This window comes from Tyto alba, unplaced genomic scaffold, assembly GCF_018691265.1.
Source record: "Tyto alba isolate M040663 unplaced genomic scaffold, T.alba_DEE_v4.0 Super-Scaffold_20000042, whole genome shotgun sequence".
NCBI classification, from domain to species: Eukaryota; Metazoa; Chordata; class Aves; order Strigiformes; family Tytonidae; genus Tyto; species Tyto alba.
The window spans coordinates 3,193,246-3,220,183 of record NW_024881293.1 but is presented as its reverse complement, the minus strand read 5'-3'; the positions used below and the strand labels follow the sequence as shown (position 1 = coordinate 3,220,183).

At 35.9% G+C, this 26,938-nt stretch overlaps 1 protein-coding gene across 1 annotated transcript in view; it reads left to right on the top strand.

Moving 5' to 3' along the window:
* The window catches only part of VPS13D (vacuolar protein sorting 13 homolog D), a 111,052-nt gene that overhangs the window by 11,362 nt on the left and 72,752 nt on the right, over positions 1-26,938 (top strand). The window contains 23 exon segments of the mRNA XM_042794934.1: positions 305-515; positions 1,098-1,277; positions 1,708-1,838; positions 2,581-2,653; positions 3,141-3,305; positions 4,855-4,985; positions 5,906-6,038; positions 7,580-9,802; positions 10,158-10,309; positions 11,100-12,134; positions 13,056-13,146; positions 13,685-13,811; positions 14,720-14,900; positions 15,914-16,096; positions 18,716-18,932; positions 19,404-19,614; positions 19,749-19,920; positions 21,255-21,367; positions 21,923-22,132; positions 24,137-24,402; positions 24,581-24,714; positions 25,665-25,820; positions 26,418-26,643. Of these exon segments, the coding sequence (XP_042650868.1) occupies positions 305-515; positions 1,098-1,277; positions 1,708-1,838; positions 2,581-2,653; positions 3,141-3,305; positions 4,855-4,985; positions 5,906-6,038; positions 7,580-9,802; positions 10,158-10,309; positions 11,100-12,134; positions 13,056-13,146; positions 13,685-13,811; positions 14,720-14,900; positions 15,914-16,096; positions 18,716-18,932; positions 19,404-19,614; positions 19,749-19,920; positions 21,255-21,367; positions 21,923-22,132; positions 24,137-24,402; positions 24,581-24,714; positions 25,665-25,820; positions 26,418-26,643 (6,721 nt within the window).

The window sequence follows — 26,938 nt, the reverse complement described above, 5'->3', positions numbered from 1 at the left end:
AAATTTAGAGCTGTGTTTTATGGTGTCAAGTGACTTGGTTTAATGTTTCTAGACTAAAATTTAAATAATTCCATATGGCTTCATATGTGAATATGCGGCAGATAACTGATGATATTTTTGTTATTTCTGTGCTGCTGCTCTCCTAATAGGCTAAGTAGTGATTGAAACTATCACTGCTGGTATACTGAAGAGTGCTGAGTAAATACTAGATGGAACTGTATTTTTATTGTGATGTTTTTGTTACACTTGTGATATTCTTTCACTTATCAGCAGTAATGTGTGTGTCTTCAATGTTGAACCATAGAGTGTTAAAGAGCCATTGCCTGACTCCCCTGGAGGTTCCCCTACAGCAGAACCTGCACACAGCAGTAGCACTGGAATGCTGCAGTATCTTCAGTCTTGGTTTCCTGGTTGGGGAGGTTGGTATGGATATGCTCAGCAGACATATGAAGGTGAACCTTTTGAAGGGCTGCTGCCAGACGCACAGGAACAGTGGAATCCAGAAGACATACTAGGTATGGAAATAGAAGGATTTCTGTTTCTTTTTGAAGCTGCTAACACTGGCACAGTTAGATACCTGGTAAAGGTGAAGAGAAATGACTCTTTGGTTCTGTACTGTTAAAAGATCATGTGTGTCAGCTGATGTACCTAGGCAGCAGAGCCTGTCTAAAGCCTAATAACATGTTAAAAAATCTCAGTACCTGGTGTACCTGCTTATTTATAAAGCAACATATGGAATACATTTGCTCTCAGTATTATAGATATTTGTGGCAATATGGCAAATGGCTTTGGGACTTTTCCTGTGCAGGTGGATGGGGGTTATGTAATGTGCTGAGACTGGATATAACATTAACAGTACTGGATTGTTGGGGTCTTTGTAAATTTAGGTTTACATTACGTTACTTGAAATAGTCGTTGTACTGAATATTCAGTTTTGTTAAAGAAGAAGGTATAACAGGTTTTTTTTGTTGTTTCTATTTTTCTTCCCTAGATCTGGGGAAGTCTTTATTTTCAGATTCAGAGAAAAACTTGTTTTTCAGTAGCCTTCCAGAAACTTGCCTTATTTAATGTGTTATTTTGTTGTTTCTTTTAATTAGGTGCAGATGAATTTTTTGATCCTGCTGCAGATGCTTCTAGCATGAATACCTTTACAAAGAGAGACCATGTTTTTGCTAAATTAAATCTGCAGTTGCAGGGTGGCTCTTTCACTCTGTTGCATAAGGAGAAGAAGGTGATCCATGCTGAGGAGACTGCTTTTATGCAGCTGGAGTTTTCAGGTATTAAGTCAGTTTGTTTCTGAAAAAAGACCAGAGATTTGTCCTTTTCAGACCTTCCTGTGATTTTTGTTCTTAATTCTTTAAATTAATATTCCAAAGCAAAGTTAAAAATGAAAAGATGAAAACAGCTTGCGGAAATTGATTTATCAATTTAAAGTAAGTTTCTCTCTTCAGATGCGTGAGTGATTTCAACATAGAAATCTGATTATAGACATTGTTATGTGTGAAAGGAAGACAAATATAGAGATACATACTTCACAATCATTGTAATGTGTTCCCAATTTCTGTATTTTTTTTTAATAGAAATAAATACATATAAACATTTCCAAAAGACTTGTTTCTTGGATGATATTTGTCATCTGTAAAAATTAAATGAAAGCTGTGCTGTGTACTAAAAGAAATAAAAGCGTTTTATGTATTTATATTCCAGGTGTGAAAATCTTAGCAGAATCTCTTCCTCGCAGAAATTCTTCTCTTCTCAGAGTTCAGCTTGGTGGTCTTTTTCTGAGAGATTTGGCAACAGAAGGGACCATATTTCCTGTTCTTGTTTTCCCAAATCCTGTAGGTGAAAAAAACTCTTAAGTTACTATGTAGGATGCATAAGTGTGTATGAAAATAATTATATTTCAAAACTCAACATGTGTTTTTCTTAGTGTCTTATCGCAAAAAGAGACACAATAGTCTTCAAGGAAGATTTCCACTTGTTGAACTTACCCCTTCCCTTTCCAATGTTCTTTTGTAAAACTCTTCAGTGTTTGCTCTGTATGCTTGTAACTTTAATATTATGGTTATATATGTTGGGAAAAAGATAATTTGTTGAATAAGATTTGGATTTTGGAACAACTAGCATTATACTTAGTCTGTTATTTTTCTTTTTGATAAAGCTTTTTGGTCCAAGTTATTTCACCTGTATACTGTTACACTAAAAGCAGAAATACAGAACTTTTTTTTCTTCCTCTTCTTCTTAATGAATCTCTGAAAATATTTTTAATATTGCTTCTGAGCAACAAATCTGAATCTAATTCCATGAGAATTTTCCATATATTTTGTACTTTGTGACTGAAATTTGCACTTCAGACTTCAGTCTGTCTGCTGCATGAGTAGATAGCGTTAGCTTCTTAGTCATACTTCCTTGTCTTGAGTACATCAAGGAAAAAAATGTGTATAATAATCTCAGACTGTACATAGAATTCACTTACAAATATAGTGACCATAAGATTAATACAGAAAAGACGTTTATGCTTGTATTAGGTGGCTTGGTTGATTTTATCTAAACAATCTTTTTCTTTTAAATTCTTATCAGCAAAAAGAGGTTGGCTGCATGTCTTCCTTTGGACTCCAAAGTTTGTCCTCAGAAATGACTAATCAGAACACTGGTAAAGTTTTCATTTTATGTTTGATGATAACAAGCCTATGAGATAATTCCTGCAAACTAAAGTTTGGATTCATGCAAATGCTTTTTGCAAATAATAAAGATAAAATCATAGAAACTTTGTTCAGACATAAGGGTGTGTGCAAGTGGACTTTAAAAGAAGTGAGTAAGAAAAAATGTGTTTCAAGACAGTGGGAGTTGCACTTGCTCTTTTTTATGTTTTAAAAAAAAAAATTGTTTGGAGTTCAAAATTAGGACCCCAGTTCTGAAAATGTTTTTGTATATACAAACATGTTGAATTCTGTTGATTTTATAGGTTCATACTTGCTTTTCTGTTATTGAAGAATTTTCAGGCAGGTACTGCTTTCCCAGTAGTACCAATTAAAAATTAGTTACTAATTCTTTCGGGCTTGTTTTTTGCTTTTGTCCATTTGTTTGTTTTGTTTTTTTCTACAACTCCTTTTTGTGACTCATTTTTTATTCAATTGCAGATCCGGATGCCCCAGTGTTTGAGATGCTTTATGAAAGAAATCCAATCCACAGCAATTTTGAGAGGCGCCTGGAAGTCAGTACCAGACCTCTAAATATTATTTACAATCCACAAGCCATTAAGAAAGTAGCTGACTTCTTCTACAAGGGAAGGGTTCATACCTCAGGTTAAGCTTTAATGTATTTTTTTGGTGGGTTTGGTGGTATTATATCTTTGCTTGGTTTTGATTTTTATTTAATTTTGTTCTTAGAAATATAAATTACTAATCAAAGAATCTCTACTTTAAAATCAAATTAAGCAGTACTCTGAGTCTTGCTCAGAGCCCTGTCCAGCCTAACCTTGAATTCGTTTCCAGGGATGGGGCATCTACCACCTCTTGGGGCAACCTGTGCCAGTGTTTCACCACCCTCATTGTAAAAAATCTCTTCTTTCTATTTAGTCTGAATTGGCCCCCTTTTAGTGTAAAACCGTGAGCTTTTGTCCTACCCCCACCCCCTGATCCAGAGTCCCTCCCCACCTTTCCTGTCCCCTCTTTAAGCCCTGGGAGGCCGCTCGAAGGGCTCCCCGGAGCCTTCTCTTCTCCAGGCTGAACCCCTCCAACTCTCTCAGCCCGGCCTCCCAGGGGAGCTGCTCCAGCCCCTCGAGCATCTTTGTGGCTTCCTCCGGACCTGCTCCAACACATTAAAGATGTCCCTGCTCATTTCAGGGGGGTTGAACTAGATGATTTTTAAAGGTCCCTTCCAACCCAAAGTATTCTGTGATTCTGTGGGTGATTTTTTGTTTGTTTGTTTCTTTTTTTTAACTGAATCTGGAATTTCACTTGGGCAGACTCCATGCTGCCTAAATTAAAATGCACTAATAAGGAGGCCTGTTTCTGTAATCTCTTCTGGAAATTGTTGGAAAACGACAGATTTTTTGAGAGGACAGCTCAAAGCAGAATATTTTCTATAGTAATGATACAGGAGAAATTGTGTTCTAATTCCTATTGTATCTTCTGTTGGTTAAATTAAGTCTGACCATTGTTACAGCTGCTTGAGGTACCTTGTTTTTTAGATGTTGAACATACTGCTTCCCTAAGCTTTTAAGGACAGCAAGGAGTCTAGTACCTGAGCCTGTAACATTATAAAGTGACTGCCTTTGCAGTTTTAGATGTTCAAGTTCAGTTTCTGAGGAGATGAGAGGTGATAATGAAAATGTTCTCGAAGTACGGATTCTTTTTCTGTTGATTTTGGCAAATACCAGAAGATTTAAGTTACCTAGCATAAAGTTGTGAATGATACCTTTTCTCACAAAATGAGAATGTGCTATAGATACTAAAGTTTAGAGCAAACAGGCAAAACAAAAAAGACTGCCTACACATTCCCCAAACTTATTATTTAGTCAGAATTTTGTCTGATGCCATACTTATCATTCTTTCTGTCTCCCTCAAATTTAATAACTCAGGGTGAAGGTCTGTCAAATAAAGACCAGAAAAAGGTTTAGGAAGTAACTTTTTGGTAGGATTTTTTTGTGCTTAGATGCTTCCTTTTCTCTGTGAAGCAGACTGGTGTGTAGGTGCAACCAGTGGCTTTCAACTGCTATGTTTTATTGCCCTATATTTTACCGCCAAAATTTAAAATAGATCTCTTCCTTTTTCTCTCTTCTTTTTTTTTTCTTCCTGATTCAATAACAGATGAACAAAATTATACCTTGCTGGTTTTGTGTCTGTTGTGCAGGTTTTGGCTACCAGTCTGAGTTAGAGGCAAGAGTGGCTGAAGCTGCCAGAAGACAGTACAACAAGCTGAAAATGCAGACAAAAGCTGAAATCAGGCAAACTATTGATCGTTTGCTAGTAGGAGACTTTATTGTAAGTTTTTGCCCTCAAAATGTTTATTGGCTTTTTTGCTGTATGTTTTGGGACTTGAAGCTTTAAAAAGTGGATTTTTTTTGTTGTTCATTTGTGTGGTGTTCTTTTTAAGAAAGTGGGGAGTTCTACTTGCGATATCATAGTATCCCTTTTGCTGTCAAACAGTTTTTTTTTTGTGGTGCAGACCTGTTGTGATTAATGGCAGAATAATATTTTTCTCTTCTTGACCCCATTACTGAGAGGACTTCACGCCAGCTTGTTGGCTCCATTGTGTGTTGGAGCTCTGTTACATCAAACTTACTAAATCTATGCGTTATTTATTTAAAGTTTATTTTCTAAATTAAAAATTGTTCCACCTTTATTTGTTTTTATTCATTCTTCACTTTTCAAGTAGTATTAGTATTAGTATATCAGTATCATTAATCTCCCTAGCTTTGAAGTTAGTTATATAGAAGCAAGGTAATTTTTTTATATTATTTTCAGTGAAACTAAAAACTACTTGTTCTGAAAAAGTAATATTTCGATGTTTGATAAAACAGTCTGGTGCAATGTTGTATTTATGGATAGCCTTCACAAGGATTTATCTGATCCAGTATCATGTAAAAGGTAGATGTCTTCTCATAGTTATGGAGGTAGGTTCACTCTCCTCAGCTTAGAGATGGGGGTTTCCTCTGGAGCGGGATTCATTGTGTCTATCTTAGCATGGGATGTTTCCCCTACTGAAAATGTCTCTTCATTGGCAATGATGAGAGACAGTGGTTTAACAAGCTACCAAAATTTAGTATGGCTGAAATCTGTGAAGGTCAGCTCGTCAGGTGGAAAAGCAGCTAACTGGATTGATTTGTTTGAATGGCTTTTTTTGTATGTGAGGGGAAAGTATTTCTTATGGGCTGTTATATATTTTTTTCTTAACTTTCCAGGAAAACAGCAAAAGCTGGACCGTGTGCCTTGATATTTCTGCCCCTCAGGTGATCTTTCCTGATGATTTCAAATTTGTGGATCCAGTGTTAGTTGTTGTAGATCTGGGAAGAATATTACTTACCAATTCTCAAGGTATGATCTAGAATTATTGCAGCTCTCCTTTTATTTTCGCCTTCTCATAGAAACTCTTTTGTCTGTGTAGAAAGTAGAGGTGTCTTAAGGTGATTTCCACTATATACACATAGAGTTTCATGTAACAATTCTGCTATTATCAATAAATTTTTAGTTAAAACTCATATACAATTTAAAAAATAAGGGGAGGGGGAGGTGTGTTTGCTTTTGTTTTGTTGGGGGTTTTGAGTTATTTTGGGATTAACTTTTAAATGAAAGGCTTCTCTGTGATTTCTTGCACCTCTTGAAGGCTGTAAATAGGTGTGAAGCTAGTGTGTTAGGCACTTCACCATAGATATGATTTTGGCATAGCGTGGTATAAGGTTTAGCTGTCAAATCCTTTTTTGGGACAGTGCTCCCAGGAAAAGTATGCTTTGAATAAGTCATCCAATTTTGGAGTCACATGGATCTCTGTTGTTAGCACATGTATCTATAGCTAGCTGAATAAAAGTGAAAGGAAAATTGGTGTCCTTTGTTTGTATCAAAAGTTAAGATCATTGCTTCTTAAGGAAACCATTGCTTCTTTCCTGTGTTACTGGGAAAACAATGCAGGGAAATTAAAAAGAAAATACAGTGGGACTTGTAAATAAAATTAGATTTACTTAAAATCTAGCTGAACTGTATGATGTGTGAGGATATGTTAAAAAAATTGGAAGAGATATCGGTGGTATTCATTTCTTTTTTTAAATAGTACAGCTGTAGGATGAGTTCGTTTGTGGCACAGTGGAAAGTTGAGTTGTCAAGCCCAAAACTGTCTACAGTGGAATGTTTTTACTCTGGATGTCTTTGAATTATTTAGTCTTTTCTAGTGTCAAATAGTCTCTGCAAGGCTTTAGTAGTTTCCTTATTAGTATATTCTGTCTTACGGCAAACTAGAAAAAGAGCACAGATTGTTTATGCAAGATTAATTTGTATTTCACTGTGAAAATGAGGCATTGAGCTGTTTAGAGTGGCTTGAGCTTTTTTTAAAAAAAAAAAAGTAAAAAAGTACAGGAAAGTTTGAGGGGGTGTTCCTGCTTTGTAAAGTAGAAAAAATCCTTATGGTAATAAAATGAAAGACAATACTAGGCAATAAAGTTATTTGGACAGAAACTTCAGATCATAAGTATATTGTGGTTAAGTAGCTCTTACCTTTCAGTTGGTTTTGAGGATTGAAAGAATTGCATAGGCAGAGTAATGGATTCTTTTTTTAAACAACTTGATTAAAAGTAAACCTTGTAGTAATAGTGGGTTAAAAAATGAGGCAATAGTGTCTTTTAATAGATTCTGTAATACAGTATGACTGACATCTGCGTGCATGTAGAAGAAGTGTAGTAGATTTCCTGTTGAGAGAAAAAGAAAAGTGACAGTGGAAGGATGCAAGGACAGTACTGGATATGCTTTGTGTTTAAAAAAAAATGCAGCTTCAGACAGGATGATCAGGTAATGATGGGAAACATCCAAGGAGGGAGGAGAACACTTTTGTTTATTTGTTCATTTACTATTATATTTTTAATCCACAGAAGAATCTAAAAGGAGTGCAGATACTTTTTCTTCAGATGTCAATGAATTGAGTGATGAGGAATACAAAACGCCTCTTGCAACTCCTCCCAATACTCCACCACCAGAGTCTAACACTAATAGTGACATCAAAATATCTCAATTTACTGGAGTAGATATAAGTGAAGAGCAGCTACAAGCACACTTAATGAGTAAAAAAATGTATGAGAGATACATGCTTTCATTTATGGACCTTCAGATCATGGTGGGCCGAGTGAAAGACAACTGGAAACACGTTCAGGATAGTGATGTGGGTCCAACTCACGTGGTAGAAAAATTCAATGTTCACCTGCAGTTGGAGCGCAGATTGATATACACGTCTGACCCAAAATATCCAGGAGCTGTCTTGTCTGGCACCCTGCCAGACCTGAAAATTCATATCAATGAAGACAAAATATCAGCTCTGAAGAACTGTTGTTCACAGCTGAGTACATCTGAAACGAAGTCTTCTGATGCCCTACATTTAGGGAGAGACAAGATTTTTGCAGAGGTAGACCAGTTTGGCAGTTTGCACGATTCTGTAATGAATCTAACACAGAGTGTTGTAATGCTAGAGCAACATACCAGGGAAGTTCTTGTTGAATCTCAGTTGCTTTTGGCTGAATTCAAAGTAAATTGTATGCAGTTGGGTGTTGAAAGTAATGGACGGTACATCTCTGTACTGAAGGTTTTTGGAACCAATGCCCATTTTGTGAAAAGGCCATATGATGCAGAAGTGTCCCTGACTGTTCATGGCCTGCTACTGGTTGACACTATGCAAACATATGGAACAGATTTTGATCTTTTGATGGCGTCTCATAAGAATCTGAGTTTTGATGTGCCAACAGGAAGTCTTCGAGACAGCCCAGCTCAGTCCCCAGTTTATGGACCATATGATGCACGTCCCATTGATGTAGCTAGTTTGGCAGAGAGATGCACTACAGCCTCAAATACTTCATCTGGTAACAATGCTAAAGATCAAGAGTCCCTGATAAGATTAGAGTATCAGTTTGTGAGTGCAGAATGTCCATCAATGAATTTGGATAGCAGTTTGCAGGTGATCTCTGTACAGGTGAACAACCTTGATATCATCCTTAATCCAGAGACTATTGTTGAACTCATTGGGTTTCTCCAGAAATCTTTCCCAAAGGAGAAAGAAGATTCCAGTCCTCAGCCTTTAATAACCGACTTGGAAAGAGATTGGAGGGAACAGGAAACCTTCCAGTCTACTTATGTACAGAATACAGAGGTAGCAGTTGATATTCACTGGTTAAATATACTCCTCCTCAGGACAGTTGGCATGACAAATGGAGAAAAATATGGCAGAAAAATTGGAACAGCCAGTATTGGTGGCACCAAAGTCAACGTCTCCATGTGTAGTAAATTTGATGTAAATGGCTCTCTTGGATGCCTTCACCTTATGGACCTAACACATGATAGTGTTAAGAACCAGTATGTTGTCAGCATAGGGAATACAGAAAGGTATGAAAATCTCATTGGTGATGTAGATTATTTTGAATCTTTATTCTTTCGACTTGATGATGGAAATAGCCTTCCAGATGCTCTAAGTTTCACTTTCACAGAAAAGTCAAAAGAGGAATGTTCTCTCAACCTTAAAATGGCCTCCTTACACTACAACCACTCAGCTAAATTTTTGAAAGAACTAACTTTGTCAATGGATGAATTGGAAGAGAATTTCCGCAGCATGCTGAAAAGTGCAGCTTCAAAAGTTACTACAGTCTTGGCAACTAAAACTGCTGAATACAGTGAAATGGTTTCTTTGTTTGATACAACACCACGATCGAGAGATGTTGCCAACTTAGAAGATCATGAAGGCAATGCATTTGGATCACAACCTCTCAAAACTGATACTATTAAGCTTATATTAAATGTAAACATTGAATCTCCAATTGTTTCAATACCTCGAAAGCCTGGTAGCTATGAACTGCTTGTAGGTCATCTAGGACAAATATCTATTCAGAATTTTGTACCAGGAGAAGATGAATCTACAAGTGATAGACTGCAAGTTGAAATCAAAGATATTAAAATGTATTCTTTAAATAGCAGTCAATTTACGAGCAAGAAGGAGCCTGCAAGTGAAGTATCTCTTGGGCTGCATTCTTCTTCAGGTCCTGCCAGTATTAATAGCCAGGAAGAATCCCATTTTACTCGTCATGACTTCTTTGAATCATTACATAAAGGCCATGGTATGTTAATCAGAGGACTCTTAATTATTTTAATATAAGTAGTAGATGGTTCTAAAAATGTGTATTGACCACAGGTCTGATTGTATATTCTGTCTTACCCATCCTGAAATATACTGCTCAATTTTAATCAAAGTGGACAAGTAATTTTATTCATATCCATTTTTAGTCTCCAAAGCAAAAACTTAATAGTGCCTTTCACACAGAAATTTAACAAAACATAGCCATATATACTTATTTTAGCACTACTAAGAGATTCTGAGCAAGTTAAATAGCTACTACGTTACCACTATACAGTCGTTATAGGATAATCAGTTCACTTATTATAATGTGTTTTAATTTCACTTTCTCATAACAGCTTTCCACATTCTGAATAACACCACCATCCAGTTTAAATTGGAAAAGATACCACTAGAGAGAGATTTGGATTTAACTTTCCCTCTGAGTAATGAAGACTTTGGAATATCGAGCATTATGAAGATTGAAGGAAAATTTGTGAACCCTCTTCAGGTATAGTAATCTAGTATTTCCACTATCAATATAAAAGTATTGCTCTGTATAGAACATAAGTATATTTCAGGTAAATATCTTCAGGTTTAACAGGTTGGTAGTTTAGAAATCAGATTCTTATACATGAGGTTAGAAGAAACAGTCTTAAGTCATATTAATAATGACCAAATTTTAATCTTGTTTTGGGGCATTTTAGACATCTTTATGAATTGGTCTAACTTTTACTTATCCTGAACACCTACCACAGAAGGAAAAATAAATGTGTCACTGCCCAAGTGCCACTGTCCAGATATGTTCCTTTCAGCTCTAGTAAAAACTTCAGAATTAAATTGCCGTTATCTTGAAAAAATCCCTGCAGGAGCAGAGATTTTCTATAGAGGAAACTAAAACTTCTAAAGCTAAGGAGACAAGCAATGATGACTAAGTAGAATGTTTTTTCCATATATTACTGTATAATCTCAGCATGGTAAATTAAGGATGGTTTGTATGGTGAATTATTTTTAAATAACTGTGTGGATGCTTCTTGCTTAGACTACAAGGTATCATATTCTAGGATAGTATCATGTATGTTTCCAGATTGTTTCATCTTACAGAGCTAATACAGAATGATTATTTTGCTTCAGCTTTGCATTGTACGTTGTCCTAGATTAGGTTTTACTTGTGGACAAATTTGAAATTTCTCTGTTTTGAAATTCCAGGCTTTTCACTTGCGAGTTTTAAAACATATGTACTAATTTTATTAATATAGAGGGATCTAACATAATGGTTGTTTCTTTTTTCTACATTGTAGGTGGTGTTAGCAAAACATGTGTATGAACAAGTCCTTCAGACTCTGGATAATTTAATTTACAGTGAAGACTTGAACAAATTTCCAGCCACTTCTTTATCTTCAACTTGCCATAGTTCTCCTTCAGCATCACTTCATAGTACAGGCACAGAATTCTCAAATGAACGGAAGGAAGATGGCTTATTCAGCCATTCTAGTTTTAATTCTGTTCCAAACAAGTCATTAGCTATCAGGGAAACAAAGTCTTTTACTCAGATTCGAGCAAACTTTCATATCTCAGAGCTCCAGGTTCAGTTAAGTGGTGATCTTACACTTGGTGCACAAGGCCTCGTCAGCCTTAAGTTTCAGGATTTTGACATTGAGTTTGCTAAAGATCATCCTCAGACTTTGTCTATTCAGATTGCCTTGCGTTCTCTGCTAATGGAAGATCTTCTGGAAAAAAACCCAGATTCTATGTATAAGAATCTCATGGTGTCCCGTGGAGCACCCAAGCCATCCAGTTTAGCACATAAGGAATATCTTTCACAGTCTTGTCCCTCGGTATCCAATGTAGAATATCCAGATATGCCACGTTCCCTACCTTCCCATATGGAAGAAGCACCTAATGTCTTTCAGCTATACCAAAGACCAGTTTGTGCCTCCCGTAAGAAGCAAAAAGAAGATGCTGATTCTGAGTATCCTCTGACTCCACCTCCTTCTCCCACAGCAGACAGATCCAAGTTGCCCTGTGGAAAAAGTAACTTTGATGATTCATTAGTTCATATCAATATATTTCTAGTGGATAGGAAACATCCTGAATTTGCTTCTCACTATAAGAAAATTAATCGTAGTGTAGATGTGGATTTTAATTGTCTAGATGTCTTAATAACTTTGCAAACTTGGGTAGTGATACTGGATTTCTTTGGGATTGGATCCACTGCTGATAACCATGCTATGAAGGTGCAACCTGAAGATACTCAGCAGACAATCAAATCAGAAATAAATACCTTGTCAGCTTCTCAAGCCCAAGAGCCCGTAAACACTAAGCTGGATCTGAAGGTATACTTGAGATGCAAAATAGTAATTGGATTGTCTGTCATAAAACGTCTGGTTTATAGAAGCTTAAGGTGACATTTAAATCAAATGTTTTTTATTCTAGTGGAGAATGTGCATACATTCAGAAACAGTGCATAGATGTAGTTTAAAAAAGTGCAGAAGCTGTAGAAAAGCAAAACATTTGCAAAAGAATTGGCTGCCTTGCTCTGTAACCCTGCTTAGACACATGTATGCCACTCAAAGCAAGTAGAGTCCTCCATGTTCATCCACTGGAGCTCTCCCAGGTAGAGTTTGACACCAACACCCAGCCCTGTCCAGTCTGCTCTGGGCCTGAGAGTCTAAGGGTGGTGTAAGCCTCGTGGGCAGCGACTGTTTCTTCCCCGGGATAATGCAGGGCACAGGCTAAATGTCGGTGATCTTTCAAAATTATTAGGTTGCTTCAATGTTAAAGACCTGACATGCTGAAATTGGCACTGTGCTCTTCTAGGTTCTATAGAGTTTATTTTAAAAAAAAGTATATACTTTCATGAATATTTATACATGTGTGTCTATACACCTATATGTCTAAACATACAGGGTTTTTTAAAAAATTCTGTGTGTCTGTGTGTGTGTATAGATTATATATATATATATATATATATCTTTGCCTGGAGGTCCTGCAGTCTAACTTAAAAATTACAAGTCTTGAAAGAGAAAAGGAAGAAAATAACAGTGCTAGGATTTGTTGATGACCTGATCATCTTAAGTTGCTTGGGAGATACATTAATGTGCAAACAAGGAAGTAAAAAGGTTGCTTTCCTCCACTGTCTCCTAATCATGTTTGCCATTTCTGTGTTACAGTGCAATTGTCTTGGAAAAAACTAACAGTGTTCCACCTAGGAATGACACTGCTTAATACCAACCTGTTCCTTTTTGTTTGAGCAGGTCCATTCTTTATCTTTAGTACTGAATAAGACAACCAGTGAGCTTGCTAAAGCCAGTGTGTCAAAACTTGCAGCTCACTTGGAAGTGATCGGTGAGTAGACTGGAGGGCTAATGGTGTGTGCAGTTTAAAATGAAAGGAGGTGTGCACTGGAGTTGTGATTTGAAAGGCTTTTATTTTGGTGCTTGTTGGGTTTTTTGTGTGTGTGTTTCCTGGGCAAGATGCTCATTCTCTTCCCACTGCTTCTGCTTTTTCAGGGTTGATTTTAAATCCTTGCATCCTTCCCAGTTATCGAACCTTTGATCATTTTAGCTGAGATTGGCTAGGATTTTAGTACTTCACTTTCACAGGGCAGAACAATAGTGTATATTATTGGTTTGGGGACGTAGAGTTCTGTTTAAGTTTTCACAAAATGGTGCGATCACATTATGTACGTAAAGCATGCAGTTATGTTTGGATTAATATAATCTTTGTAGCAGAAAGACATGATTTTCTTTGAACATGGGGTTTAATATTTAATTGGATGTGATTTATTTAATTACTTGTAATGAGTTTATCCCACTAATCGAAACTTTTGAGTTTTAGTAACTTAATCTGTGTTTGAGGATCCCAATTGTCTTTTGTTTTGCAGAGGGAGATTTAGCCCTGCAAGGAAGTATTGGAAGTCTGTCCTTAAGTGATCTTACAGCTCATGGAGAATTTTACAGAGAACGTTTCACTACAAGTGGTGAAGAAGCACTCATTTTCCAAGTCTATAAGTATGATTTTAAACTTTTTGTTACTTGATATTAGGATTATTAACTCCCCACCCCCCAAAAATCCAAACCAAAACCCAAATCAGCCCCAAAAATCAAAACCTACAACTGTTAAATATGCATGATTCTGGTTTGGTCACTTGTGACTTAAATGAGACTAAACATTTTCAGTCATAAATTTAGTATTTTTAACTTCTCTTTGTCCTGCAATGTACATGACTTACCAGGAAAAAAATTTTTTTTATTTTCCTGTAAAGCTGTTCTTGAAAGTATTTAGGTGATAGTTTGTTCCTAGATAAAGTAGTAGTTGTTTTTTAAACGTTGGAAGAGGATTTCAACTGGTGAAATAGATTTTCCATTGCTCCTTACTTTTGGAATGAAGGGTTTGCTTTTGTCATAGTGTGCTCTTGAAGTTCTTCTGGTTTGTGTAAAGCAGCAGTTCTTACTCTGTGATGTTTCATGGTTCTCCATCCCCTCCTCCACCCACTAGAATTAATCAGATTAGAAATTATCCACAAAATGTTATGGAATTGATTTCAAATGTAACAGCACACTGATTCAGAGTTGAATCTTAAGTATTATCATGAAGTCGAGTACTCACCTTATAAGCTGCTGGTCAGACACATAAAATCACAGGTGTATCTAGGTATAGAGATTAGAGGTATATTCCAAGGTACATTAGAGGTAGAATCTTCCTGTTTGCTTAATTAAAATTCAGTAGCACTTAAATATGCGTAATTTAGAAATAATATAAAACCAGTTTTTCATATCTATAATTGAAATAGTTTTAATTATATATTGTGAACATCACTTAAATCCTCTATATTATTATTTTGAATACAAAAAAAAATAGCACTGTTTCTAAAATGTAGTTAAGATAGCTAAATTTTACTTTCAACCTTCTATCATAGATATGGAAGGCCAGATCCACTGCTACAGAGGGAGTGTGATATTCGTGTCACTCTAAGAATGGCATCTGTTCAGTATGTGCATACTCAGCGTTTCCAGGCAGAGGTGGTGTCTTTCATCCAACATTTTACTCAGCTACAGGATGTCTTGGGTCGGCAAAGAGCAGCAATTGAAGGACAAACAGTATGCCTGTTTTTTTTTCTGTTCTTTCCTAACCTACTTTTGGAAGTTGAAATGTAGTATAAAATTGATGTTAATGCATCAACTCAGTGAGTTGAAATGATGGAGTTTTAGAGTTCTGGTGTTAGTGGAGATTGCTCATCTTGTAATTAAAAGACTGTGTTTAGGACCATCCTGCTGCTATTTGAAAAGGTAAAATACCAAATTTGCATGTTACTTAAAACTTTGGCACCTGGATCCTGCAGTACACACTGATACAGGTGTTTTCCTATCTTTGTGATGCTGGACAAAAAGGGCTCAAGATTTTATCTTGCCTTTTTCTCCACTCTTCACCAGGCAGTTACAATACCTGAATAAGGAGAATCAAGTGAGAAGTCCATCTGTTCTACTCAGATGTATGTCTTTGATTAAGTATGATGGCTGGTAGACTGAGAAAATCAGATGCTGAACTTGTGCACAATATAGCATATAAATAATCATGATAGTCATGGCCTATTTTGTGCAAAACCAAATGCGGGAGTGATTAATACAGTTAATACTCTTGTTTAGAAAGATGCTTCTCATAATTGGAAGACAGACAGTTAATACTTGCATATTTTAAAATGCTTCATTGAGCATTGGTTACGAAGCTTGATTTTGAAACATCTGTTCTAAATGATGGGTTTTGTCCTTTTGTAAAGAATTTTTCTTAAGTAATCTTTTAAGTAGTGAGCTGAGTAGTGTCTGTTATGCCTCAGTTCAGTGGTGACAATATGCTTCGCTCCTGATTGCTGCACCTGCTGCACAGGTGTGTGCTGTTTGCATCGTAGTCATTTTTAAGTAGCCTTTATTCTCTTTCTGTAACAAGAGTTTGAGTTACTTTGGTTTATTGGTATAAAATTTTATTGCATCTTAATTTTTTAAATCAAGAAATAGTGTTCCTGAATGTAGTATTATTCAGTGTGAAATAATGACCCATTTCTTGTATTTTTTTTTTTTTTTTTTTAGTTTTTTTAATGAATTTTTGCTCTTCCCAGGTAAGAGATAAAGCACAGCGAGCTTCCAGAGTTCTTCTTGATATTGAGGCTGGTGCTCCTGTTCTGCTTATACCTGAAAGCTCAAAGTCTAATAGTCTTATTGTAGCTAATCTTGGAAAACTGAAAGTCAAGAACAGATTTCTGTTTGCGGGTATGCTGGGTACTTTTTCATTAAAGAACAAGGTAAGAACATTACTTGTTAATTTATCAGCTTGTGGTTTTTCTAGTTTTTGAGCATTATATTTCTATATCAAAATGGTAAATGATTTTTACATTTTACTTCTTCATACACTCACTTTGTACTACTAGTAGCGAAACAGTCCGTGCCAGACTGGTTGAACCCAGCTGCTCCCTTCTGTGCCTCCACCTGAGCATGCTTTCTATGACCTTTAGGGCAGAGGGGAGGCAGCTCTGTGGAACTTGCTAGAAAGGGCCTTGTTAGGAAGCAGGGTCCAGCTGGGTGCACACCTGAACGTGGGAGCATAACGGGCTTTCAACTCGCCCTCTTCAGTAGCTTCTTCAGCTCTTCACCAGACAAAATTTCAGCAGTGTGAGGTAGCAGAAAATAGAGATCTTGATTGGCTCAGACTTGCTGGGATGTCAAAATTGGGTTTTGTTTTGGTTGGTTGTTTTTTTTTTTTAATTTTTTTTCATATTATTTGGGTTTTTTCTTGTTCTTAATGAAATTAAGTGTGTGTAGTTGCTTTGATTAGGTAAAACCTAATCAAAGGTTTCCAGTGAATTCTTGATACTAAGGCTAGGCACAGGACAGGAACAGTTGATGTTGCTGTTGAGAGATGCAGGCACAAAATTCAGGGTAAGGAAGATTCATCTTGGATGGCTTTCTATATTTAACGTATGCAACAAAATGGGTAGTTGTTCTGGGAACTCCCTAATCCCCTTTTAAAGGGGGGGGAGAAATTAGGACCACTAAATTGCTGATTGCCATCTGCTTTATATCTACCAGTGTCATCACAGTAAGGAAAATCTTAAACTGTAATATTGAGTTGTCTTCTGTACTCTAGTGTGCTGACATATTTAAAGGTTTGTAAGTGGGACATTCCTAAATTAATGTTAGAAGTTAAAAGAAAGGATGTGTGCATAGTAATTTCATTTGAACTTAAAAATACTGTGTTACACTGTAGAAATTGGGGACTTGAAATGGGATCAAGTGGGGTTTGGGGGGGGTTTTGTTTGTTTTGTTTTCATTTTTTCTTTGTCCTGTGTTTATTTTTGAGGATCGGATTTTACAAGGCAATGCATACAAGGATCCAGTTTTATTTGAGGTATTTCACATCTTTATAGTAGTGTTCAGGTGCTCCCTGTTCATTTTTTTTTTTTAAAAAAAGGAAATTTTCTTGTGGAATTTAGCACTTTAAAAGTTCCTTTATATGTAAAAAATCATACTTTCGTTCTGAAGACTTTGCTGAATTCTGTAAGAATTGGATTTAAATTTGTTGTGGTGTGCTCTTTATGCATGTCTGAGGAGCTATTAATTTTGATTTATTGCATAAATTCATAGAGTTATAGATGATGTGGTGACTTCTCTTTGCATGCACTTTTCAGTTTTGTCTTCACAGTATAAAGTTAAATGTTAACAACTTTCAATTTTTAATCTTAAAATCCTCGATCATGGCTGCAATAAATTTTTCCAATAATATTTTAAAAATATGCAAGGCAAGTAAGATTAATGATTACAGCTGGAAAGGAATGTTTATGAGTAAGGCTCGTACGGTGACATCAGCAACTGGCTACAGAAGGAAGGTGGGAAATTCTAGTAACAGTCCTGCAGTCACAGGTAAAGTGAGCAATCTGAGAGCAAGGGGCAAGTGGATCGCTGAAAACAGATGACTGTTGTCTGCTAGGTCATGTGAAGCTGACTAAAAATGAAACATGAGGTTAATAAATGCAAATCAGGACTGAGTAAATGGTCCCTGAAATTGGCTTTGGAGCATAAAGGTAGTGTGTAAACCTGTTTCTCCAGACATGTTTTGGGGAGAATAAATTCCTAATGATGTGACTCTTACTAGCAAACTATACCCTTTGCAGGTTTTTGATGTTAGACAGCATCATGAAGGTAGAAAAGCTTGTAAGATTTCCACTGGAGATGTGGTGGTGGGGAAATATGTAAAATGTTATATATTGATATAAATGAGCATTTTTTTTCACCTCTGGGGATTTTAACAATCAGGGTAGGGATTTAGTCTGTCTTAAACGTAACTACTGCAGGAGAATTTTGGAACATGTTTTGGTATGATGACTGAAGCATTTGAAAGGCATAAAATAATAATATATAGAAATGTTTGTTCATATATTTTAGTAAAATACTACTTTACTGACATCATTTTGCAGAAATAATGGCATATGTTGTTTTCATCATCTGAAAGCTGTTTTTCAGAACATCTTAAATATTTAGGAATCTTTATTCTACAGAAATGCTTGATATATTGACAGTCTTATCCCTTTATTTTGTATTAATTTCACTGACATGGGTTTTGGTCTTTTTTTTTTGTTTTGTGCAAAAACTACTGGTTTTGGGTTAATTTCTTACTGAAAAAATTTGATAGCCTTTTTTCAAATGTGGCTGAAAAACTATTTTTTAAAAGAAAATGTTCTAATCTGCTGTTCAGGTTATAGGATAAAGTTTGGCCATCTTTCTACAGTAAAAGATAGTAGCATTCAAATAAAATATGTAGTTTTTTCACAGGTAGGTGTTCATTACAGGTTGAACCTTGATGTATTGGTTCCTTAGAATTTAAGTTAAAAATCTATTGTTAATTACCAAATTACTTGCATTAGCAGGATTCAGTTCAATTTTCATCTCCTTTGGGAACTCCAAAACATAGCATGAAGAAAACAAGTGTTGATGAATCAAAAGGAGTGATGGAAGGATTGTTCATGAAAAAATCATCAGGAACAAACATTTCTAGGCTGAAGAGTGACCCTGTGCTGAATACACAGACTAAGCAACAAGTGCAACAATCAAAGCTGCCTGTTGTACCACACCCTGACAGCCCAGGTATGTGATAAGTAGTAGAAACCCCATATATATCTTCTTTTTCCTTGTAAAATAATGCAGTGCAGTTTTGCTTATATCTTACAGGACACTGAAAAAGAAAGGCTCTGGGTCTAAGGATTGTAGATTTAAAAAGAACTGACTTTTTAGTTTCAGGGTTGATTTTTGCAGCTTAAAGGATTAGGGAATTGTAGTTCAGTCTCTGAAAGAAGAATCCTGCAATTTGGTCATGTTTTGAGATTCATATTGCAGACATACAAGGAATACAATTGGACTCTTAATTAAGAGTTTATATTTACCTGTGAATGAGCTTGGTGTCTGGTAGTTACAGATATTGATGAGGGTGACTGAAAAAAAACAAAGTAAAAAAATCTGAATGCCTTCCAGGAGAAACTAAATTTCTCTTTAAAGTTGCATTAGCTTTGTACAGATTCTTTTTTTTTTCTTAATGTTTTATCTCCTGTGCATTTGCAGAGGATCACATCTGTCTCTTAGACTGCATCGTGGTTGATCTGCAGGACATGGACATATTTGCTGCAGAAAGATATCAGAGAGAGTATTCAAAGGCTGTGGAAGATACGAGTGCGGACTTGAGCTTTCCATCCTACTTCGTGAGGCAGACAGGAGGAAGCCTATTAACAGAACCTTTCAGACTGAAGTTACAAGTAGAGAGAAACTTAGACAAGTGAGTTTATCTAAACAGGATCACTTAATGCTGTCAGCCTAAACCCAGTGTTATAGATGCCTTTTGTTGTATCTAAAGTATTGCCTGCTGTGTTATAGCACCTTGAAATACTGAGGTTTTTTCCTTTGTTGTAGAGAGCTAAGTCATGCAGTTGCAGACATATCGATACATGGCAATCTGTCATCAGTCCATTGCTCTCTGGATTTGAATAAGTATAAACTGATACGTGGGCTGCTGGAGAACAACCTTGGGGAGCCTATAGAAGAGTTCATGAGGCCTTATGATTTGCAGGATCCAAGAATTCATGTAAGAGGAACTATATGCAGTTGAAATTATGTCTTGAAATGTGTGTGGGTTTTGCTGATTAGTCTAAATATCTGTTATTTTCTTGTAGCTTGACAGGTGGACTGGTAGATTTTATTAAAAAAAAAAAAAAAAACTTAGGTAGACGAGCTATGAAGGAATCTTTTTGTCTGTAGAATACTCCTGTGAATCCAGCTTTGTCTCAGCAATACCGCTGTGCTTTCAGGTGTGGCTTGCTCTTACGATTGCTTTATGTTTCTAAAATTCTAATCTTTAGAAAAGACAGTGTGGGAAACAGCCATCATTGCTTGTATTTGTTAGTTTGTTTTAGGTCCGCTGAAATATATCAGTGGGGAAAAAAGTTAAGAAATCTATGAAGACGCCACTTTTTCCTGAAGTATTTAAGCTGAGCTGCTATTGCAGTGTATTATTGGTACGTTAAAAAGCTTGAGGTTTTTCCATTTGAAGGGAGCTTTTTGGAGGGACTTGAAGGTTATCGTGTAATCACGTGCAGGGTGATGATTCCATTTCCATGGTGTCTGTGACATTCCTAAAGGCTTATGAGATTGTGAAATGTGTATTACTTCATGTTAAAAGCCCTTTTTTTGTCCTATAAATCTGAAAGAAGAATTTTAGCAATAAAAGCTTTACAGCAGAACTGACCCTTTTGGTTTTTTTGATCAGGTTCTCAAGTATCACCTATTTGGCTGTTGTCAAATACTGTCAGGAAGAGTGTGGGCAGCACCTGGAAATAGTCAATATTTATTCTTATTACTAGGAAGGGAAGGTGTTGAACAGCACGCTGCTTCTTGATCATATGGGACTTCTAAGTATTGTTGAAGTTGCACAACTGTAATCTTTGCTTATGAAGCAAATACGTGACCACAGCAGGGGGAGAAGTTGCTAGGAAGCATCTAGGATTCTCTCTAAGAGTAGAAAGACTGAGTAAAGTTCTCCTAATACAAGTATGCTTTTCACCTAAAACTTTAAAAAAAAAAAAAAAAGGTTTCAGAAACTACAAATCTGATTTCATTATAGAAGGTACCTGAAGCAGTTTGAAAGAATTGTTGGCTGTGTATTTTTTTGAGGGAGATGACAACAGTGGCATTTTGCTCAACAACAAAGAAGCTATAGAACAGTAGTGTAAAAATGGGTTAATAGACATTTTTCAAGTCGAAGGCTACACTGTTGTGAAATGTAATTTTTCCCCAGCAATGAAACTCTTTGATGGTGAAAGACACTACAGCTGTTTGCATTTGTCTGAAATAACACAGTTTAATTCAGGAACGGAAGTTGCAGATGTTCTTAAAAAGAACGTTGCTGGTTTTCACTTTCAGACAGTTTTGAGTGGAGAAGTGTATACTTCTATGTCATTCCTCATTGACATGGTTAATGTGAGTCTGGAACTGATGGATCCAAAAGGAAAAGATGGATGCAGCTCTTTAGCCAGGTACGAATTTTCTTTTGTTACCGAATACCTTATCCTAAATACTATGATTATTTGAGTTATTATAGGACAAGAATTAACATAATACACGAAGTTGTGGTTTAATGCAATGAAACAGAATTTCTTAGAGTACAAATTGAGAGTTTTGACTGATCTGAAAGATGAAAGGGAATGAATGACACTGTTCAAAAGATACCATCTGTGTCTTTCAAGTCTCCTAGAAATCAGAGTTCAGTAATCAGTTGACTTGCCCAAGACAAGTGGTATTCTAATTAAGAAAATGTTGAGAGGTGATCTTAAAAAAAATGGATTCCTGCTATGTTATTATGTTGTGGGGTTCTTAATCCAGAAAGTTCTGTATCAGTGGAAAATATTATTACATACACTATAGATCTACTTTCTATCTTTGTGACATGAGGTGTGATTATAGTTGTTTTAGAAAATATGTAAGTGAAGGACATCAGCAGTATACCATGCATACTTTTAAAACAAGTGACTTCTAGAAATAGATGAGCTAAATAATTCTTAACTGTATTGTTTCGCGTTTTATTCTACTAGGTTTGATTTTAAGAAATCCAAGTTGCTTTTTGAAAGCTCTTCAAATGGAACAAAGTCTGTAAATTTGGTTTCTCATTCCATGATGGCATTTGACACACGTTATGCTGGACAGAAGTCTACTGCAGGCACGCCAAATGTGTTCAATTGCATCTTTCAGTCATCAAAGAATAGTAGTAGTCCAGGAGCAATCCAGATTGAATTGCATTTCAGGTTGGTAATTCTGGGATTTGTTAGTTTTTAATACTGACATAATCAAGTTTGTATTGTTTTTAATACAGCTGTTACTAATGTAGATAAACTTTCTGGCATTGTATTTAAATCTGAACACATTTTTGGGGTGGTCAGTGGTACTTGACAGATTGAAATCTGCAGCTACTAATTAACTGAAGGTTGTTGGATTTTATTTTTTTTTTTCCCTCGTTGCAATGAAATTTAGGTTTGAATGTGTAATGAATCGGATGATGTTCTGGCCTATTAAAATCAGTAGTGCTTAAAGCTTGATAAGTCTGGCCTGTAACTTGTATGTTTGCATAAGGCCATATCAGAATTTTTAATATATGTTGCGCAAAAGTTGTTTTCCAGTAGGTGTCACACTTGCCTTTCTGAGAGAATAAAATAAATGCAGAAATCGCACCTCTTTCAAAATACAATCTCTACATTCTCTTCTGTATTTTATCCTACCCTGTTTGTTTGTCCTTACCCAAATCTCTTTGAATGCTTAAAAGCATCACAGTGGATATCTATTTTATTCTAACTGAATAGTGAAAATGGGAATGTAACGTATAATGTCAATATTTACCTGTATCAGCATGGTGTTTTGTTGTGGGATGTTAACTAACAAAAAAGAGGATGAAATGAGGTGACTAGAGATGTCGCTTTCACTTTTGATCAGGCTCACTGTCCAGACTTGGCTTTCTAACCCTTTTCTAAGTATGATACCTTCTGAAGCAGTTGCAGGAGTAACACAGAAAAAAAAAATCTGTGATCTATTTTAGTCCAGTAGAACATCTTGAAGATGTTTGTATGTAAAAACCAACCAACCAAACTTTACGCAATTGAGAGAAATTTATTGTAAAGATTTGGATAATGCATGATGGCTTTAAGTACTTAATAAGCTTGTGTTCAGAAAAACATCAGGATTTTTATTTTAATAAAACTAAAATGACATGGGAATTACCATTAAAAAAAAAACCAAAAGTTTTCATGTAACAGTTGATCCAATATCTGCTTAGACTGGAGATTAGTATACACAGTATAGCCTAATCTGGTTTATGAGAGATAGTTTCAGGAATTTTCTTCCCAACTGTTGTGCTTTTAAATTTTAGCCACATAAGCATGTGTTACGTTTTTACTGGTGAGAGCATCCTTGGCACTAGATGTAAGCTTTTGCAGAGCTCAATGATAGTGTTATGCTGGCTCGTGCCTTTTGGAAATATCCTGGAGAGCCAGGGAGGGTTAAAGGCTTTTACTATTGGAAGCAATGCAGGCAGGCTGCTTCTCACAAAGGAATTACAGTTCTTTAGAGATTTTATAGTTCAGAATGTGTTGGATATAAAATTGTTTCATGATATTTAAGCACTTAGATTGTTTTCCAGTTAACATGATCAAATATAATTGGTATTCCAGATCATGAAGCCAAACGCTTTTATCCCTCCTAGCCAGATATTCAGAATGTGATGGTAAAAGTTCAGTAAGGCTAGCATTTTTTCTGAATGACAAAGAAGCTTCCTGTGCTGCAAAATGCTGTCAGGGTGTGAGAGGAAACACATTGTACGTCTAATCTTTTAGAGGGATACGGAGCCAGGTCTCACAAGTTTCACACGCAGTATGTTAAGTTTGATACCAAACAGATGTAAATTAAAAATAAAAAGATCAGTTTTAAAATTTGAGACTTTGCAAATATTGATAACGTAAATGTATTAAAGGAGCTTTTGTAAGTTAATTTCTTGTTACACAGTTTTTTCAATTAATCTTTGTTTCATTACAACTTAGAATTCATGCAGTTAATATCTGTTGGGTTTCTGTGAGTACAGTGACTTGATGAATTTTAATCTGTTTAAATATGTATTTTAAAGTCCAGACACTCTGTAAACTTAGGTGTATCCCTATAAAGTTCCATATAGTTCTTACTTGCTAGATACTGATAGTTTTCTGCATCTTTTTAAATATATGCAAGATGTAAAGTTCATATATATGCTTCTCTCTTCTTAAAAGGTCTACTAAGGATTCCTCCAGTTTCACAGTTGTTCTGAATAATCTTCGTGTATTTCTAATATTTGACTGGTTGTTACTTGTTCATGACTTTTTATATACTCCTGGAGATACAAAAAAGCGGGAAAATCACCTTTCTTCCCGGCAGCGAACTTACAGCAGTGAAACAACTGTAGTTCCAAAAGCAGTGAAAAGTGGAGTAGTTACAAAACGTTCATCGCTACATGTTTCTACAGAAAAACAACTGGAAGTTAAGGTTAATGTGACAGGTAAATGTATTCTTCTCTAGTGCTTTTTTGGGAGCTTTTCTAATTAAAAGCCACGTGCTAGTGGAAAAACAGGTCTGTTAAAGGACGGAAAAATCAAGAAACCTGCTACAAATGCTTAAAATACCTTAACGGTATTTCCAGTTGTCATGTTGATTATTTGTCATTTTGTTTTGTTAAGGAACTGAATTTGTGGTTGTTGAAGACATGTCTTGTTTTGATACCAGTGCAATTATTTTGAAGGGGACTACTGTTCTCACTTACAAGCCCAAGTTGTTAGATCGTCCTTTCTCTGGTAGTTTGTTTGGCATTGAGGTAAGAAGAAATAAATTTGCTTTTGTAAAACATCTAAAATTAGAGGGGCTTGTGAAGATACTTTTCTATAAATATACATAAAACAGGAGTAGTCCACAGATGATTATTGAAGTTTGTTAGTTCCTCATCAAATGCTCTCATTTGACAGCAGTTTTAAGAATGATTTTATGTGGTTTCTGTTTAAGACATTGAAACACTAGACTGTAATCTCAAAATATTGCTAGTTACTAATTAGCTTCCATCCATTATGTGGCAAATTAATTGAAAGTTGAGGAGTGACTGGGTAGGCAGAAGCTGACGTAGTCAGCAAATTACAGCAAAGCTGTAATTATAAGTGACTGGAGGCAAACCAACAGTATTGTGCCATTGAAATATGCAAGTTAGGGATCTTTCACGAGGAGGAATTCTGAGTATGCAAAGTGATCCATGCATCCTATGCAGCAGAGTAGGACCGCAACTGGAGTGCTGTGACCAGTCTTGGGGAAACAGAGCTGAACAAACTCTGAACAATTGATCAGAGCAACAAGGACGCTCAGAATTGAGAATTACATACTATATTGAGGAAGTTTAGAAGAACTTGCTGAGAAGAAGATGCTGTGCAGAGATGTAGTAAATCTGAAATGGTTATTGTACATGAAAGAACAAAGCATTTTCCACATCTGTGATTGAAGGGGTAGCAGAGCTAAGCTTAGCAGTAAAGGGAATATCTAGTTGCATATCAGAATTTCTTTTCCTGAATTTACAGCATAGCTAGGCACTGGAATGATTTGTCTAGAAAGATTTTTGGAATCTCTGCTGTCTTAAAGTTTACAAATGGATTGTCTGTAGAAAACACTGGTTCATGGCTATAGTTCATGTTTTGTGATAGTGAGTCAGTCTTTGATGTTGAGGTTCTTGCCAGGCCTCTTTTATCAATTCCTAATTGTTTTAAAACCATTTGTAATTTTTAGGTTTTTTCATGCCGATTAGGAAATGAGCAAGAGACCGCACTGTCAATTATTGATCCAGTACAAATCCAAATGGAACTTGTTGGAAATGCTTCCTACCCAAGTGGTTCAGGATTGTTGGATGCTTTCAACAGTGAGGATTTTCCTCCCATTCTAGAGGTAACATTACAGGCCTGAATAAAATTGTATGCAGTAGAGAATACTAGATCATGATATAGCACAGGGGTTTTTTTATGTCCTGAGATTCCATAGAAATACTTTAAAATGCATAAGAAAAGAATAAGATAAATTTTCCTAAAGTGGAAAAGGCAAAGAAGCAAGCATGCAGAAAATGCTCTTAGTGGTAATGGAGGAGTGATTTCTGGGATATATTATAGAGATTAATAGTGGGGAAAAAAGGTGGACTGATAATGTAGACATGTTAGATGGTTACTAATACCTGAAAGAAAATAGTTTATTTTCTTTATCCCACTGTTAGTGTTTATTCGAGGGGAAATCTATTTAGAGACTTTTTTTTACCATTATAACAAAGGAAAACATTTTTTTTTTTCTAATGTATGCTTTTAATGCTTTTGGTTGTTAGTAAACAATAACTAATTTGGTAATTTCATTAATGGAGCTTTGAAACAATGTGGTCATCAGATTTTATTACTAAATTTTGTCTTCCTTTGGGAAAAGCTTTCTTACTATCCAAAGTATACAACAAAAATATGTAGAAAAGGGTAACTGAATCTCATTTTTTTATTTTTCATTTAGATTCAGTTGCAAGCACTGGATATCAGACTGTCCTACAATGATGTGCAACTCTTCTTGGCAATTGCAAAGTCAGTTCCTCAACAGACCAGTGCAGCTATGCCCGACTCAACTGTATCAATTGCTGAAAGCACTGCTAATGCTTCCAGTTTAGCACTGGTGAATGAGACTTCCTCATTGACACATGAAAACAGATTCACGTCCAAACGTGTGTTGGATCCTGTCCTTGGTATGTTTTTAACTGTTGGACTGAAGCCATTTTTTACGTCTAAAGGAGATTTCTGCAGTGTGAAGCTAGACTATATGATTGACACAAAAGATGTTGATACCTTCATCATGTAAAACTCTTTATTGTTCTGAATTATCTGATGATACTATAAAAAGATACATTTTTTTTTTCTGCTTGTAGTATGATAGCGGGTTGTTTTGTAGTAAGTTTCATTTAGCATTTCTTGTCATTTTAAATCATCATGATAGAGTACTCCTTAGCTAGCAAACTTTTAAAAGGGGAGAGGGGCCACCTC